The sequence below is a fragment of the Crinia signifera genome, chromosome 1, assembly GCF_055691185.1.
Source record: "Crinia signifera chromosome 1, ASM5569118v1, whole genome shotgun sequence".
In the NCBI taxonomy this organism is placed as follows: Eukaryota; Metazoa; Chordata; class Amphibia; order Anura; family Myobatrachidae; genus Crinia; species Crinia signifera.
Window position 1 is genome coordinate 197,412,309 of NC_139217.1, and position 12,876 is coordinate 197,425,184.

General features: G+C 40.9%; 1 protein-coding gene across 1 annotated transcript in view; it reads left to right on the plus strand.

The window, feature by feature from the left end:
* The first annotated feature begins 563 nt into the window (after positions 1–563).
* Positions 564–12,876, plus strand: part of SNCA (synuclein alpha) — a 42,961-nt gene continuing 30,648 nt past the window's right edge. The window contains exons 1-3 of the mRNA XM_083179111.1: positions 564–963; positions 2,102–2,247; positions 12,184–12,225. Coding sequence (XP_083035237.1) covers positions 2,127–2,247; positions 12,184–12,225 — 163 coding nt within the window. The 5' untranslated portion in view covers positions 564–963; positions 2,102–2,126. The remainder of the gene's footprint in view (positions 964–2,101; positions 2,248–12,183; positions 12,226–12,876) is intronic.

Sequence of the window (12,876 nt, forward strand, 5' to 3'; positions counted from 1 at the left end):
AGAAGTAAAAAACCTTTCTACGCTGCATTCGCAATAGACAATGCGTCCACCCCTGACTCACAACCTATAATAGTTTTTGGTTGTTTCATTTCAGATATGAAGTATGTTACACCATTTTTACTTACTTACATTGCTATCTGAAGCATGAAATAAATGTGTTTCCATATACTATAACTGCATAAGCTATAATTGCTTGTTAATGACAGGGGATGTGTTATGTGTACTACAATATGTTTATAATGTGGCATTGGAGGTCATTATAAAATGAAACTACTAATTGTCTTAAACTGATGCTGAGCTGCCAGTGACAAGTGACAGAGGGTTTGTGGTTAATTTATTGTGCAATCACCGATATTTACCGATGAATAATTCAGCAAAGTGTTACTAAAGCACTGCCGTTGGGAATAAGCCATTTCTATGCATTGACAAGTCCTATTTGCAGACACGTAATTGCAGCCACTCGGCATCTGCATGGTTAACTACTGTAACATGAACCAACGATACAAGCAATATTTTGTGTTACGATAGAGGAATCATGCTGATAATGGTTCTCATTGTTTGCCAGAGGAGCAGTGAGTTTACAAGTGGTCCAGCGTAGGGAGGCTGTCTGCGATTTTTCAGTTTTCACACTGACAAATCAGGCATGTGGAGAGGAAAGAAAGGAGGAGGGAGATGGAGAGGGTGTTGGGAAGAAGAGAATACTAGTCACACGAAGGAGCTGCTATTGTAGAGTAAAAGTGAACGCTTACCCATTTTTTGTACCCATTTTTTTTATTTAAGAGGGTTCATATGTTATGCTCAACGAGTGCCTGCTACTAGATTTGAATGTTGTACAGTATAGTTCATACGGTGTTGGAACAAACGTGGGATTTATTTAGCCGAAATGTGCTGATCTTTACTTAATTTCTTACTGAAGACCAGATAGCATTCCTCTTGGTCAGCTCACAGGAACCAAAGGTTTATGTAAGTATAACTATATAGATGTTACAAATAATGTATAGCTAATAATTTGTACGGTACCTTTTTAGGTTAATAATTAATTGCTGGAAAATGTATAGAGTTCTCATATTCCGCAATGAGAACATAGGTGGATTAATCTCACCTGTGCTAAAGTACATTACCTGTGCCCTTAGTGACATAAGGATTGGGGGGGTATTTATCTATCTATCTCATATTTATCTATCTATCTACCTGTTGATGTCATATCTATGTATCTATATATTATGTTTATCTTAAATCTAGCTATTCACATATCTGTTGATCTCATATATTTCCATTGATTTTCCATCTATCTATCTATCTATCTATCTATCTATCGCTCTCATATCTACTATCTATCGATTGCTCTCATATCTATCTATCTATCTATCTATATATCTATCTATCTATTGCTCTCATATCTATCTATCTATCTATCTATCTATCTATCTATCTATCTATCTACCAATTGATGTAATATCTATTTATCTATTATGTTATATGTACTTATCTATTGTTCTATTTAATTATGTATGCATTTATTTACAGAATTTATTTATCAACCTGTTGATCTCATATCTATCTATCTATCTATCTATCTATCTATCTATCTATCTATCTATCTATCTATCTATCTATCTATATATATATATATATATCTTCTATCTAAATGTTCATTTAACTTATAAATCATATATATAATATACAATATATAGTATTCATATATAAGTCATGGTTTTAATTATGTAAATTTTATGTTCAATTATTGTGTTCTGCTGCATATTTCAATCAAACAAAAATAGTGACAGTTGTTCAAGATTATATATGTGATATGAGATTGTCCTTGTAAATTCACTGCAAATGTTCTATATCTATTGTTGATGTTTAACGTCATACATTTCTGAATAGAGATTGAAGGTCCAGTATAGTCATTTATCTAAGTCCAAATGCAGGTTGCCTCTGACAGGTAAACATTATGAGATTCAAACTAAACATAGTAAAAAAAAAAAAAAAAATGCTGATGGATTAAGGTTTGCATTATACCCGACAGTTGGAATCATGAGTTCATAATACTGGAAAGGAAACTGCATATCTTTTGACATGGATCTCATATGTTTTACAGCACTTCAAAATCACAGTTGCTAGCTATGGATGTATTCATGAAAGGGCTTTCTAAAGCTAAAGAAGGAGTCGTAGCAGCTGCAGAAAAAACCAAGCAGGGTGTGGTGGAGGCAGCAGGAAAGACAAAAGAGGGCGTCCTTTACGTGGGTAGGTAAAAACTGATCAATAAACTGCCAGCTGTTAAATTAGGATCTTAATTCCACTGGAGGTTTGACATATCTTCAGAGCACAGTTTGAATTCCGTTCCTCTTGGACAGTTTGAGAGAAGTTTACAATTGATAATACAGGCATCTTATTGGATGAGCTTCTGATTTCACATTTCATCAGTGGATAAATAGGAACCAATGTTGGCTAAGAATCCTAATCAAATACAACTATTTAGAGCTACTGTAGCTTAAAAAGCCATGGAATAAGGAAAATAGAATTACAGCATACTGTACCATAAGATTAAAAGTAAAATCAGATGGTTATCCATTTATACAAATTATTTACCAAAAAAAACAACAACAAAAGGTAACAATGAAATAAAAGGTCACCATTGATTTGTCAAATTACCCACCCACAGGTAATGGAAATTATTGTTTATGTGAGTAGTAGCCCATGTACTAGATCATCAAAGACCTGTCAGGGAAACTGATTTATATGCTGCCTAGTCTTCCATTAAAACAGACTGTGTATTGATCTAATGAATATATCCATACCATAGTATATCTGTAGTGCTTGTGTGTGTGTGTGTGTGTGTGTGTGTGTGTGTGTGTGTGTTTAAATCTGGGTATAGTATAGGGGCTCATTGATATGATTCAGTGCATATTAAACTATTTCTTAACGTACCACAAAAGGAGCTATCTTTCAAACTTATGTGGAGTTTAGTCAACACCATAGTGAAGTTAAAATGGCTGCTGACCTCAACTACTCTCTGAACATTAGGCATACTGCTAACTGCAAGATTGGCTCTATTGGTCCACTTACCTAGAAAATAGTGAGGGATGAGAACCCACTCAGACTTACAATTACCTCAGTGCACTGTCCTTGGTTATAATCTGTGGGGTTGCAAAGATCTCTTGTCAACTGTATAGCCCATGGGTAGAGAAAAGAACCGCAAATCTTAGATTTATGTATGTATATACAGTATGTCACTATAATCTGCAGACAGTTGATAGCCACAGGTAAAACTGTGAGCTCCAGTCAGATAGCAATTTGTCAATGAGGGATTAATTATATCATAATAGAAACTAAAAAGCAATTCTCCAAGCTTGTCAAAAACCGCAAATCTCCACAGGAAGTAGCTAAGAGGATTATTTCATATAAGAGCATCTAGACTGAACCATGCTAGTGTTCATCAGGATTCTACTAGCAAAATAATAACCACCTGATAAGTTGTTTTCACAATTCACTACATGTAATGGTCAACAAACCCTCTAACATGATGACCCATTCCATTAGGTTCAAAATGCTCTGACCCTGGACTTCCCTCTTAATTTAGGATTGGCGTCACCAGTGTTGAACTAGTTCATTGATGAGAAGGGTAAGAGGGAAGGCCAGGAGCCTAGCATTTTGTACCTGTTGGAGTGTACTGTATGGGTCAATTACATGGTTGTCACCTACCCTAATGACACCTGATGATGCACACTGTGCTTAGTATATCTGCCCCAATATGAGTAAATACCATATATATAAGTACAAAGCATTCCACAGTTGAATCACTACTATCGTACATTATAAACAGTGCAAGGGAATATATTTCACACACACACATAACCATAAAACAACTGAACATGAAATACAGCATGTTCACACATAGAAAAACATCACACAATGCATGCTTATACATAACAATACTAGTAGCAATGTACAATATTTTATATTTCATTACTTCTAGTATGTCCATTACAGAACTGGTTCATATGTACTACAGTATAATGACTGTAAAGGGCACATTGAATATAAGCATGGATCAGGAAAACAGTGTAAGAACTGTATCCTTTACAATAATGTGGGGGACAAGGTGCATGACTGACAAATGATGGTACTCCCTCATCACAATAGTAAACACTTTCTTCAAACTAATCTTTAGTACCTTTTGCCAATCAGTGTTCCTGCTGGAACATGAAAAGCCATAATGTATTTAAGGCACTAAATTAAATGTCAATGTTACACTGATAAGCTTGAAAATGAGTTGTTAGAGGGGATCCACATGGTAGGGAGAGGTGGGGCTATTTAAACATTTATTTATTTTATTATTTATTTACAGTTTCTTATATAGCGCAGCAGATTCCGTTGCACTTTGGAATACTAGGGTTATACTGAGAAAACACACATCACAACCAAATTATGCTACAATTCTATGCTATTTTTCTGAATGGCTAGTATTGGCTACCACACATTCACACATATAGATGTTGACACAAATTTGTATAGAAGTGGGACACGACTGCTGCGTTATTGCCAAAGATGCATATTTGCTTTCCCCCAATTTTATAGGAGTTGGCCCCTAGGCATAGGCCAATGCCCCAGGCAATTGCCTAGTCTGCCTATGCCTAGGGCTGACTCTGTGCAGCCTGGAACACAACTCCTCACTTCTTCCCGGTTCCCAAAGAGAATGGGACATTGATGCAAGGTTCCTCCAGTGCGATGTACTCGGGGCATCTGACCCCCTAGCTCCGCCTTAGTTAAGGTCCCCTTATTGGTAGACTGTGCACGTACCAAGGTACTCAATCAGCAGCAAAAATATAGTACTATGGATTGTCAGAGGGAAGAGGGCCCAAAACCAGTATTTTGCCAAGGTCCCTATGAGGTTTTAATCTGCCTCTGGTGCTGTTTAATTGGAGGTATAATCACACATCACATCTCTGCATTGCCTGCAATCTCCTCTACGTGCCCTCTATAAACGTTGCCTACATGTGAACCACATGTTTAACACAGGATGCAGTGTGGTATGCCCTATGTAACAAGTGCTAGGGCAATGTGTGCAGATAAATATGGAGCTAGGCTATCTCCAACCTAGGCAATATCTAGTTACACCACTGCCACGAAGCATACACAATATAAAAGGACAAATCTGTCCTATATATCTGTGTCCACTCTGTCCATACACTCTAGTGGCTGAGCTGACCTGACTTATCTGTGTTCGCTGTGTCCATATACTCCTCTAGTGCTACTTACTGTAGTGTTAATATTGTCTGGGCTAGATGACAGTACATGCAGTTAGCCTTATGAGCACATTTTGTGACTGCCATTCCCTGCAGCCTTCCTCTCAACTGCTTTGATGACACCAAGTGCACCAATTGGTCTCTTGTCATGCAAGGCAAAGTGTCCAAGGGGAGGATAGCTGAAGAAGCTTTCCAGCAAGTGGGTTTGCCAGTGACAATTTCAACCAGACCTCAAGAACTTGGGGTTCTCTTCTAGTTTTTTTTCTACTAGAATGATGATTAATCTTTTTACCTTAAGCTCATAAAGCTTGTAATTTATATGGGCAGTATGGCAATCCAGCATTTTTGCATACCTTGCCCCAAATTAAATTAAGAATTAAATTAACATCCAAATCAATCCTTCCTTCTTTCCTTCCTTCTGATCAAGTTCTTGATTCATGAAAACATACTTAGTTACATTCTATGGGGTCATATAGTTTATTAAACTGCCCCTGCAGTGCCACGGTTTCCTAGATGTGCCATGTTTGAAGTTTAATTGCCGTGTGTGTGCCGCCCACTGTTGTCAATTAGCTCAGTCAAGCCGCTAGCTTGGTGCAACCTTTTGACCTAAACTGGATGACAAAAATATTGATAACAAAATTGTGATCGTTGTGGTGGTGTACTGGAATCCCCCTGGCATTGAGCAGGAAGCGGTATCACAAGCTGTCCATTGGTGTGACCAGCACTGGCTAACAATACCATAGCTGGGACCCAGAAAAGGCATCACAGGCTGGTACCTGCAAACAACGCGATAGCTAGTACCCAGAAGTGGCTGTGTAACCAGAGCACCTGGCTGAGGATCAACACAACAAATGCTCACAGCTAACACTAACCCCCAGAGTTGGAATCAGCCCAAATAAGCCATCTAGCATTTTAAGGACAGATGCCCCATGCTAAGTGTTTATTTATTTACAACTAGCTGACCCCGTTGCCCGGGGGAAAACTTGAATATTTTTTTTTCCAAAATTGCTGTAAAATTTCATCTTATGCTGTGCCAAAGAACTAAGTTTGTAATTTCTTAAAGCCTCCACCATAATGTTAGAATGTGTTTGCATTGATACTCAATGACAGCAATGAAATCAGGTGTGGTGTTGTTGTTTAAAACACATCCCTCCTGACTTGATAGCTTGTGTGTGTTGACGAATTCCACATTCACTCCTGAGATTTAGCACCTATGACATACCCTCCAACATCTGAGGTCAGAAATCGGTATAAAATCAGAAATGAGCATGGCCATGGAAAAAGGGGACGTGGCCACACCTCCATTTCTATACTTTCAATGGTACAGTTTCTAGGGTGTGTAATTACAGGCGCTGAGTGCATGGAGACCAGGGTGGGCATTACTTAACACTACATAATTAATAAAAAATTCACTGCTCCCTGCCACTGCTGCTCCCCTCATCGCTCCCGCCACAGAGTTGCTGCAGCAGTCTCTGACGTCTGGCTTCTCTACCATAGAGTGGGGCAGCCCCTGAGTGCGGGAGTAGATCTGCGGGCCCGGCCACATGATGTCATGACGCGACGCATGCTACCCGGACCATTGGGAAAGGGTGCAATGGGCCAAAGTCTTCCCTACACCCACCGGACCAATCCACTGATCCAGTCATTGCAAGCATCAACGGCTGCATTGATAATGTTTGGTCGATGGTCATGAGCGCTGCCTGTGTTTGTTTGATGTTATGAGTGTAAGAAGTTGAAGAATATGACTGAGATGAAGATTTGCCTAGTTAAAGTGTACAATTTAATCAATAAATCATGAAAAAAATCTAGGTGTACTGTACATAGAAATACAAGGAAGAAAAAAGAAGAAAAAAGAAAAAGTTAATTTTTCTTTTTTCTTCCTAATTAAACGTGTTATAACTTGGGGGTGCATCACTAACCATCACACACACCAAGCAATAGCCACATGGTTGAGGCTGGGGTGTGATGTTAACATTGGATTAACCTTGGCATTATTAGTCAGTTATATCTCCAATACATTCAACTGATACTAAGACTAATCTTTTTCTAATTCTTTTCTGATCACCTAGTGCAGCTTCCCCCAAAAACCTTTTTCCTAGTGTACTTAGAAATACAATCAAGAAATGAAAGTAGGATTAAAAATAAGTTCTGATTCAAATTGATAATTGGTACTTATGTATAATCACGGCGCCCCCGATTTCCATCGCAGGGCATTGTACAACCACAAAATCGCGTTTCAATCGCATGTGATATGATTTCATGCGATGTGATGCAACGCGATTGTCCCAGATTTTTAATTGTACAGGCACACAGATGCCTGATTCCTATGTTAAATGCCCCCCCAGACCCGATTTTAGATTGTACACCCACCCTGATGGGTAATGACTATGTACAATGCCCCCCATTGTTAACGCCACCCCACTATCATTGCCAACCCGAAACGTGGCGAGCACAGCGAGCCCGCGAGGGGCGGCGGTACGCATCCTCCGACCTTTTCATACCCCCACTATCCACGTCAGCGTAAAGTTGTTTCTATATAGTGTGGCGAGCGCAGCGAGCCACCGAGCCCGAAGCGTGGTGAGCCGACGCGTAATACTTGTGAAGTAATGCGCGGCCCCTCGCCACGCTTCGGGCTAGGTGGCTCCCTGCGCTCACCACACTATATAGAATCAACTCCACGCCGACGTGGATAGTGGGGGTATGAAAAGGTCGGAGGACGCGTACCGCCGCCCCTCACGGGCTTGCTGTGCTCGACACGCTTCGGGTTGGCGTTGATAGTGGGGTGGCATTAACAATGGGGGGGCATTTTACATAGTCATTACCCATCAGGGTGGGGATACAATTAAAAATCGGGTCTGGGTGGGCATTTAACATGGAAATCGTGTCACATCGCATCGCATGCCATTATAATGGCATGCGATGTGATGCGATATTAAAATTGTACACTCATCCCGGGGAAAGGCTGAAATTGGGTCCCATCTTATGCCATCGCATACCTGAATTAGTGGTATGTGATGCGACGCGATGGGCGCCGTGATAATACACAAGTACCTGATAATTTTTGGGATGGGGTGGGTTTGCGAAACAAATCTATAGATTTGTTTTGGGGGGTGTGGATATTGTGGGCTTAATTGGTGTCTGCCATACCCACAGGGGGTCCCCAATTGATGGGAAATTTTCACTACAGTGTCACCAATTAAGCCCACAATATCCATATCCCCTCACCTATAGATTTGATTTGCAACCCACCACCATCCAAACAATAATCATTTTGAATCAGAACTTATTTTTTAATCCTACTTTCATTTCTTGATTGTATTTCTATGTGCACCTAGCTTTTTCATGATTAATTGAGTAAATTGTACACTTTATTGTGACAAATCTATCTCTTCTTAGTCTTATTCTTCAACTTCTTACACTCATAACATTCAAACAAATACAGGCAGTGCTCATGCCCATCAACCAAACATTATCTATGAACCAAAAGGTTCTGGGACACCCTTAAGGCAGAGCAGCGCCTAACATCCAACTAATAGGGTGAGTGCAATGTACCCACTTTTTATTGATCAATGGGTGCATTGGCCAGGACAAAGATTTCCCAGTGCCACCGGCCAGGGAGCGCAGTAACAGCCTGGAGGACTGGAGAGACGGCGATGAAAAAAAAAAGAAAAAACTGTATATTCGGTACAGTTTTTATTTGCCAGTACAGACTGTTAAAAAAAAAGGGCAAATATCATTACAGTTGGAGGGTATGCTATGATGCAATTATTTTTTACGTGTTCTGTGTGTGTTGTACTGTTTTTGTGTGTGTGTTGTAGTGTATGTGTGTGTGTTGTGTTGTGTGTATCTGTCCAATGCGTAAGTGTGTGAGGTGCGCTACATATATATATATATATATATATATATATATATATATATATATATATATATACAGTATGTCTATGTGTGTGTTGTGTCATTATGTATCTGTGCAATGTTTAAGTATGTGTTTTGTGTGTGTTGTTCTGTTTTTGGGTGTGTGCTGTAGTGAATGTGGGTGTGTGTTGTACTGTGAGTGGTGTGTTATGTGTGTGTGTGTTGTGTGTATCCTGGCAATATTTAAGTGTGTGTGTTCTGTGTATTGTACTCTTTTTGGGTGTGTGTTGTAGTCAGTGGTGGTTTATACCTATGGGCTGCAGAGCTGCAGCCTCCCCCCAGGTAAAATCCGCCACTGTCTCTGCCTAAGTGAAGCCATATGCAGTCTGAGAGATTGCTCTGGCTTCAATGTGACTGGCAGTGACTTCCTATTGGAAGTCTGACCTGCCAGTCACCCAAGGCAGTCCTATTGGGAGGTGTTCCCTCTCTCCGGGATGCCTCTCTGATATCAAATGTGGCCGCCAAAATGGGTTCTGCGCATGCGCAGTACCGTAGACGATACTACACATGCGCCGGACCCTGCAAAGGCAGCCCATGGAGGATTGGGCCAGAGCATGCGCAGTATGTATGAAGTTACTGCACATGCGCTGGCCCCGTTCAGTGTGTTATGTGTGTGTTTGTGTTTTGTTGTGTGTATTTGTCCAATGTGTAAGTGTGTGAGGTGAGCTACGTATATATGGTGCGTACTATGTGTGAGTGTGAGTAAAATGTGTACGTGTGTGTGATGTGTGGTATATGTATATCCTCAATTATTCGTAATTGTTTAAAGCCTCTACCATAATGTTAGAATGTGTCATTCATACTCAATGACAGCAATGAAATCAGGCGTGTGTGATTGTTCTTTAGTCATCGGTTTCCCAGATCGTTAATCCTTTTCCCTGATGATCAATGAAGGCAAATTAAACCTTGGTGTTTTTAAAATTTCTAAGTGAAATTTCCCAAAAACGGCTTTGAGGTGCACACCACTGGGTCCAGAGGTACCTTGGTGGCTCTGAGTGTCACGGTGTGTCCGCAATGCGACAGACACGCACACACACATACACGCACACACTCTTCAACTTATTATATAGATTAGAACTGATTAGTAATATACACCACATCCAGTGGCGTAACTATAGCACCGCAGCCCCCGCGGTCGCGGGGGGCGCTGTGCATATGGGGGCGCCGGGGGGGCTGCGGTGCTATAGTAATGCTTACCTGTCCGCGCGTCCCGGCTCCCCTCCTGCCTTCAATCAATGCTATGGAGACGGACCACGATAAAATGGCCGCCCCATAAAGCAGACTGTTCTCTGAAACTGTCTGCGGTATGGGGGCAGCCATTTTATCGTGGTCCATCTGCATAGAATTTATTGAAGCCAGGAGGGGAGCCGGGACGCGCAGACAGGTATGCGGCAATGGGGGGAGGCGGCACGGGGGCTGGATGGATGGACGAGCGGGCGGGCGGGGAGGGGGGCGCCCCCCCCATTAACGGCGGGGGGGCGCCCCAAACAAAGCTATGCCGCTGACCACATCATTTTAAGGTTTGAGCATTTTTTATTATATCTCGTTCACCATTGTTAGGCTGGCTACCTCTTTACAAAGCAGCACTACCCTAAACCCCAATCATAAAATAACTAGGTCTGAGCAGTTTTTGGTTGCATTTACACCACTTGCTTTGTGAAGTTTTTCAAGGTGCAAATTATAACCTTTATGCTTTTATGCAATTAGTTTGTTATAACATATCTTGACATCAATGACACAATTTCTTTTTTTTTTAAATGAGGATTTCTTCTGAAATGGAAGCCTGCCAGAAAGCTGGTATTCAGTAGGGTGCAATTCTAACACCACAGATGGACGGCAGTTGTACTTGTTAATCTGATTCTGTATGAAAGTGAGAATGACAAATGAGTCATAAAATGAGATGTGAAGTGTGATACTGAGAGCTAATAAAGAATTTTAGATGTCAAGATGAGTAGTGAGGGCATGATAAAGATATCATTTTCCCCAGAAACTCAAGATTTTGCATTATACAACACTGGCTTTGAAAATATTTCCATCAAATAAAAAGAAAATAACTTAAAGTGTGTGAATTATTTGTAACAATCCAATTTACTTTAATCACCTAAAGGGGCCTACACACGGGGAGATGTGCTGAGCGTTCTGCGCAATGCTAGATCGCTCAGAATGCTCGGCAAGATGACTCCGCACACAGCAATGTGTCAGCGATGTGTGATGAGCGATCTGTCAGGTGAGGTCCAGTATTCTCCGGTGAGAACACTGGCCCTGCCTGGCAATATAACTAGATTTATCCAGCATGCTGGATATTAATTGCTGGGTAATAGCGATGCTTGGGGGCACGCATCACTATCGCTATACATGGATTGATGTAGGGGCATTTTCTAAGCGAGCTAGTTATCTCTGTAATCGCCCCGTGTGTAGGCCCCATAAGTTTACTGGTTTGGGCTATTTGCACCTGCAGCTTAACTTAACAACACATGCAATTATATACAATTTTTATTACTGAACCCCCAAACGACTTTCATGTCCTCCTATAAGACGCAACAGGGTAAATTTACTAAAGCGTCTAAAAATGAACAGAGGTGAATGAACAGAGACAGAATCTGATTGGATGTTGAGGGCAACACCACATCTTTTCATTTGTTAAAGTTTTAGTAAATGTACCCTCAACGAGTTCAAATATCTACAAAACTAATACCTGTACTTGGACAACAAAATAAGAGGGGAAATTTAATAGGATGAGAGAATCAGAAAGTGAGAGATTTGGTAAGAAATCTCCAGTTTGATGTTGCAGTGTAAATGATTGCCGCTTTAAAAAAAATGGAGATTTCTTACCAAATCTCTCACTTTCTGAATCTCTCATTCTATTAAAATTTACCCATTGTGTGTGTGTGAAAGGATTTGGATAAACTGTAATGCTTGCCATTTTTGTTAATCTTCAGACAATTCATTACTACTAAATAAAAAACATTTTACTAATTATAAATCTTATCTTAAATTCTGATTCCTTCATATTTTACAGGTTCTAAAACAAGAGATGGTGTTGTACATGGAGTAACAACAGGTAAGGAGCATATCCTCTGTTAGTGGTTTGGCATGTTCTTTCTTCAATATATTTTGTGGTATAGACTCTGTGGGCGAGATTTAGTGGGTTTACCGTTTTTGAGAAAATGCAATTTTTTTCTCAAATCGCCCTATATTGCCATTTTTTAAAATCAAATTTTTGCCGCGAATTCGCATATTTAATGACTTGGGACTTGGAGAACCACAAGCCCCAGCATGCGGGGCATTAAAGGGCCCGCTGGCACTTGTAGTTCTACAGTACAAAAAATAGTTAACAAAAACACACTGACACCCTGTAAAATAAAAGTTTAATACACACATAACACACACATAATGATACTTACCTACCTTGAGCCCGTAGGTCGGTCCCTGGATCCTGGGTCCGGGCTCCGGGGCTCCAGGGCTGAAGAGTCTGGTTCCGGGGCCTTGGTCCTGGTTCCGGGGCTTGTCCTGGGGTTCTGGGGCTGTTCCGGGGTCCAGGATCCGATGAAGTCCACAGGGGTACCTGAGGAAGGAAATCCTACTCACCTGGTCCCCGGCGACGACATCGGCATCCTCTCCGGCAGACGCGCTGCTCCCGGCTGCTGTGGTACCCGCTTTCGGACTGAAGAGGCAAAGAGATTTTCATCTTCCGCGCCTTTCCTCCGGATGA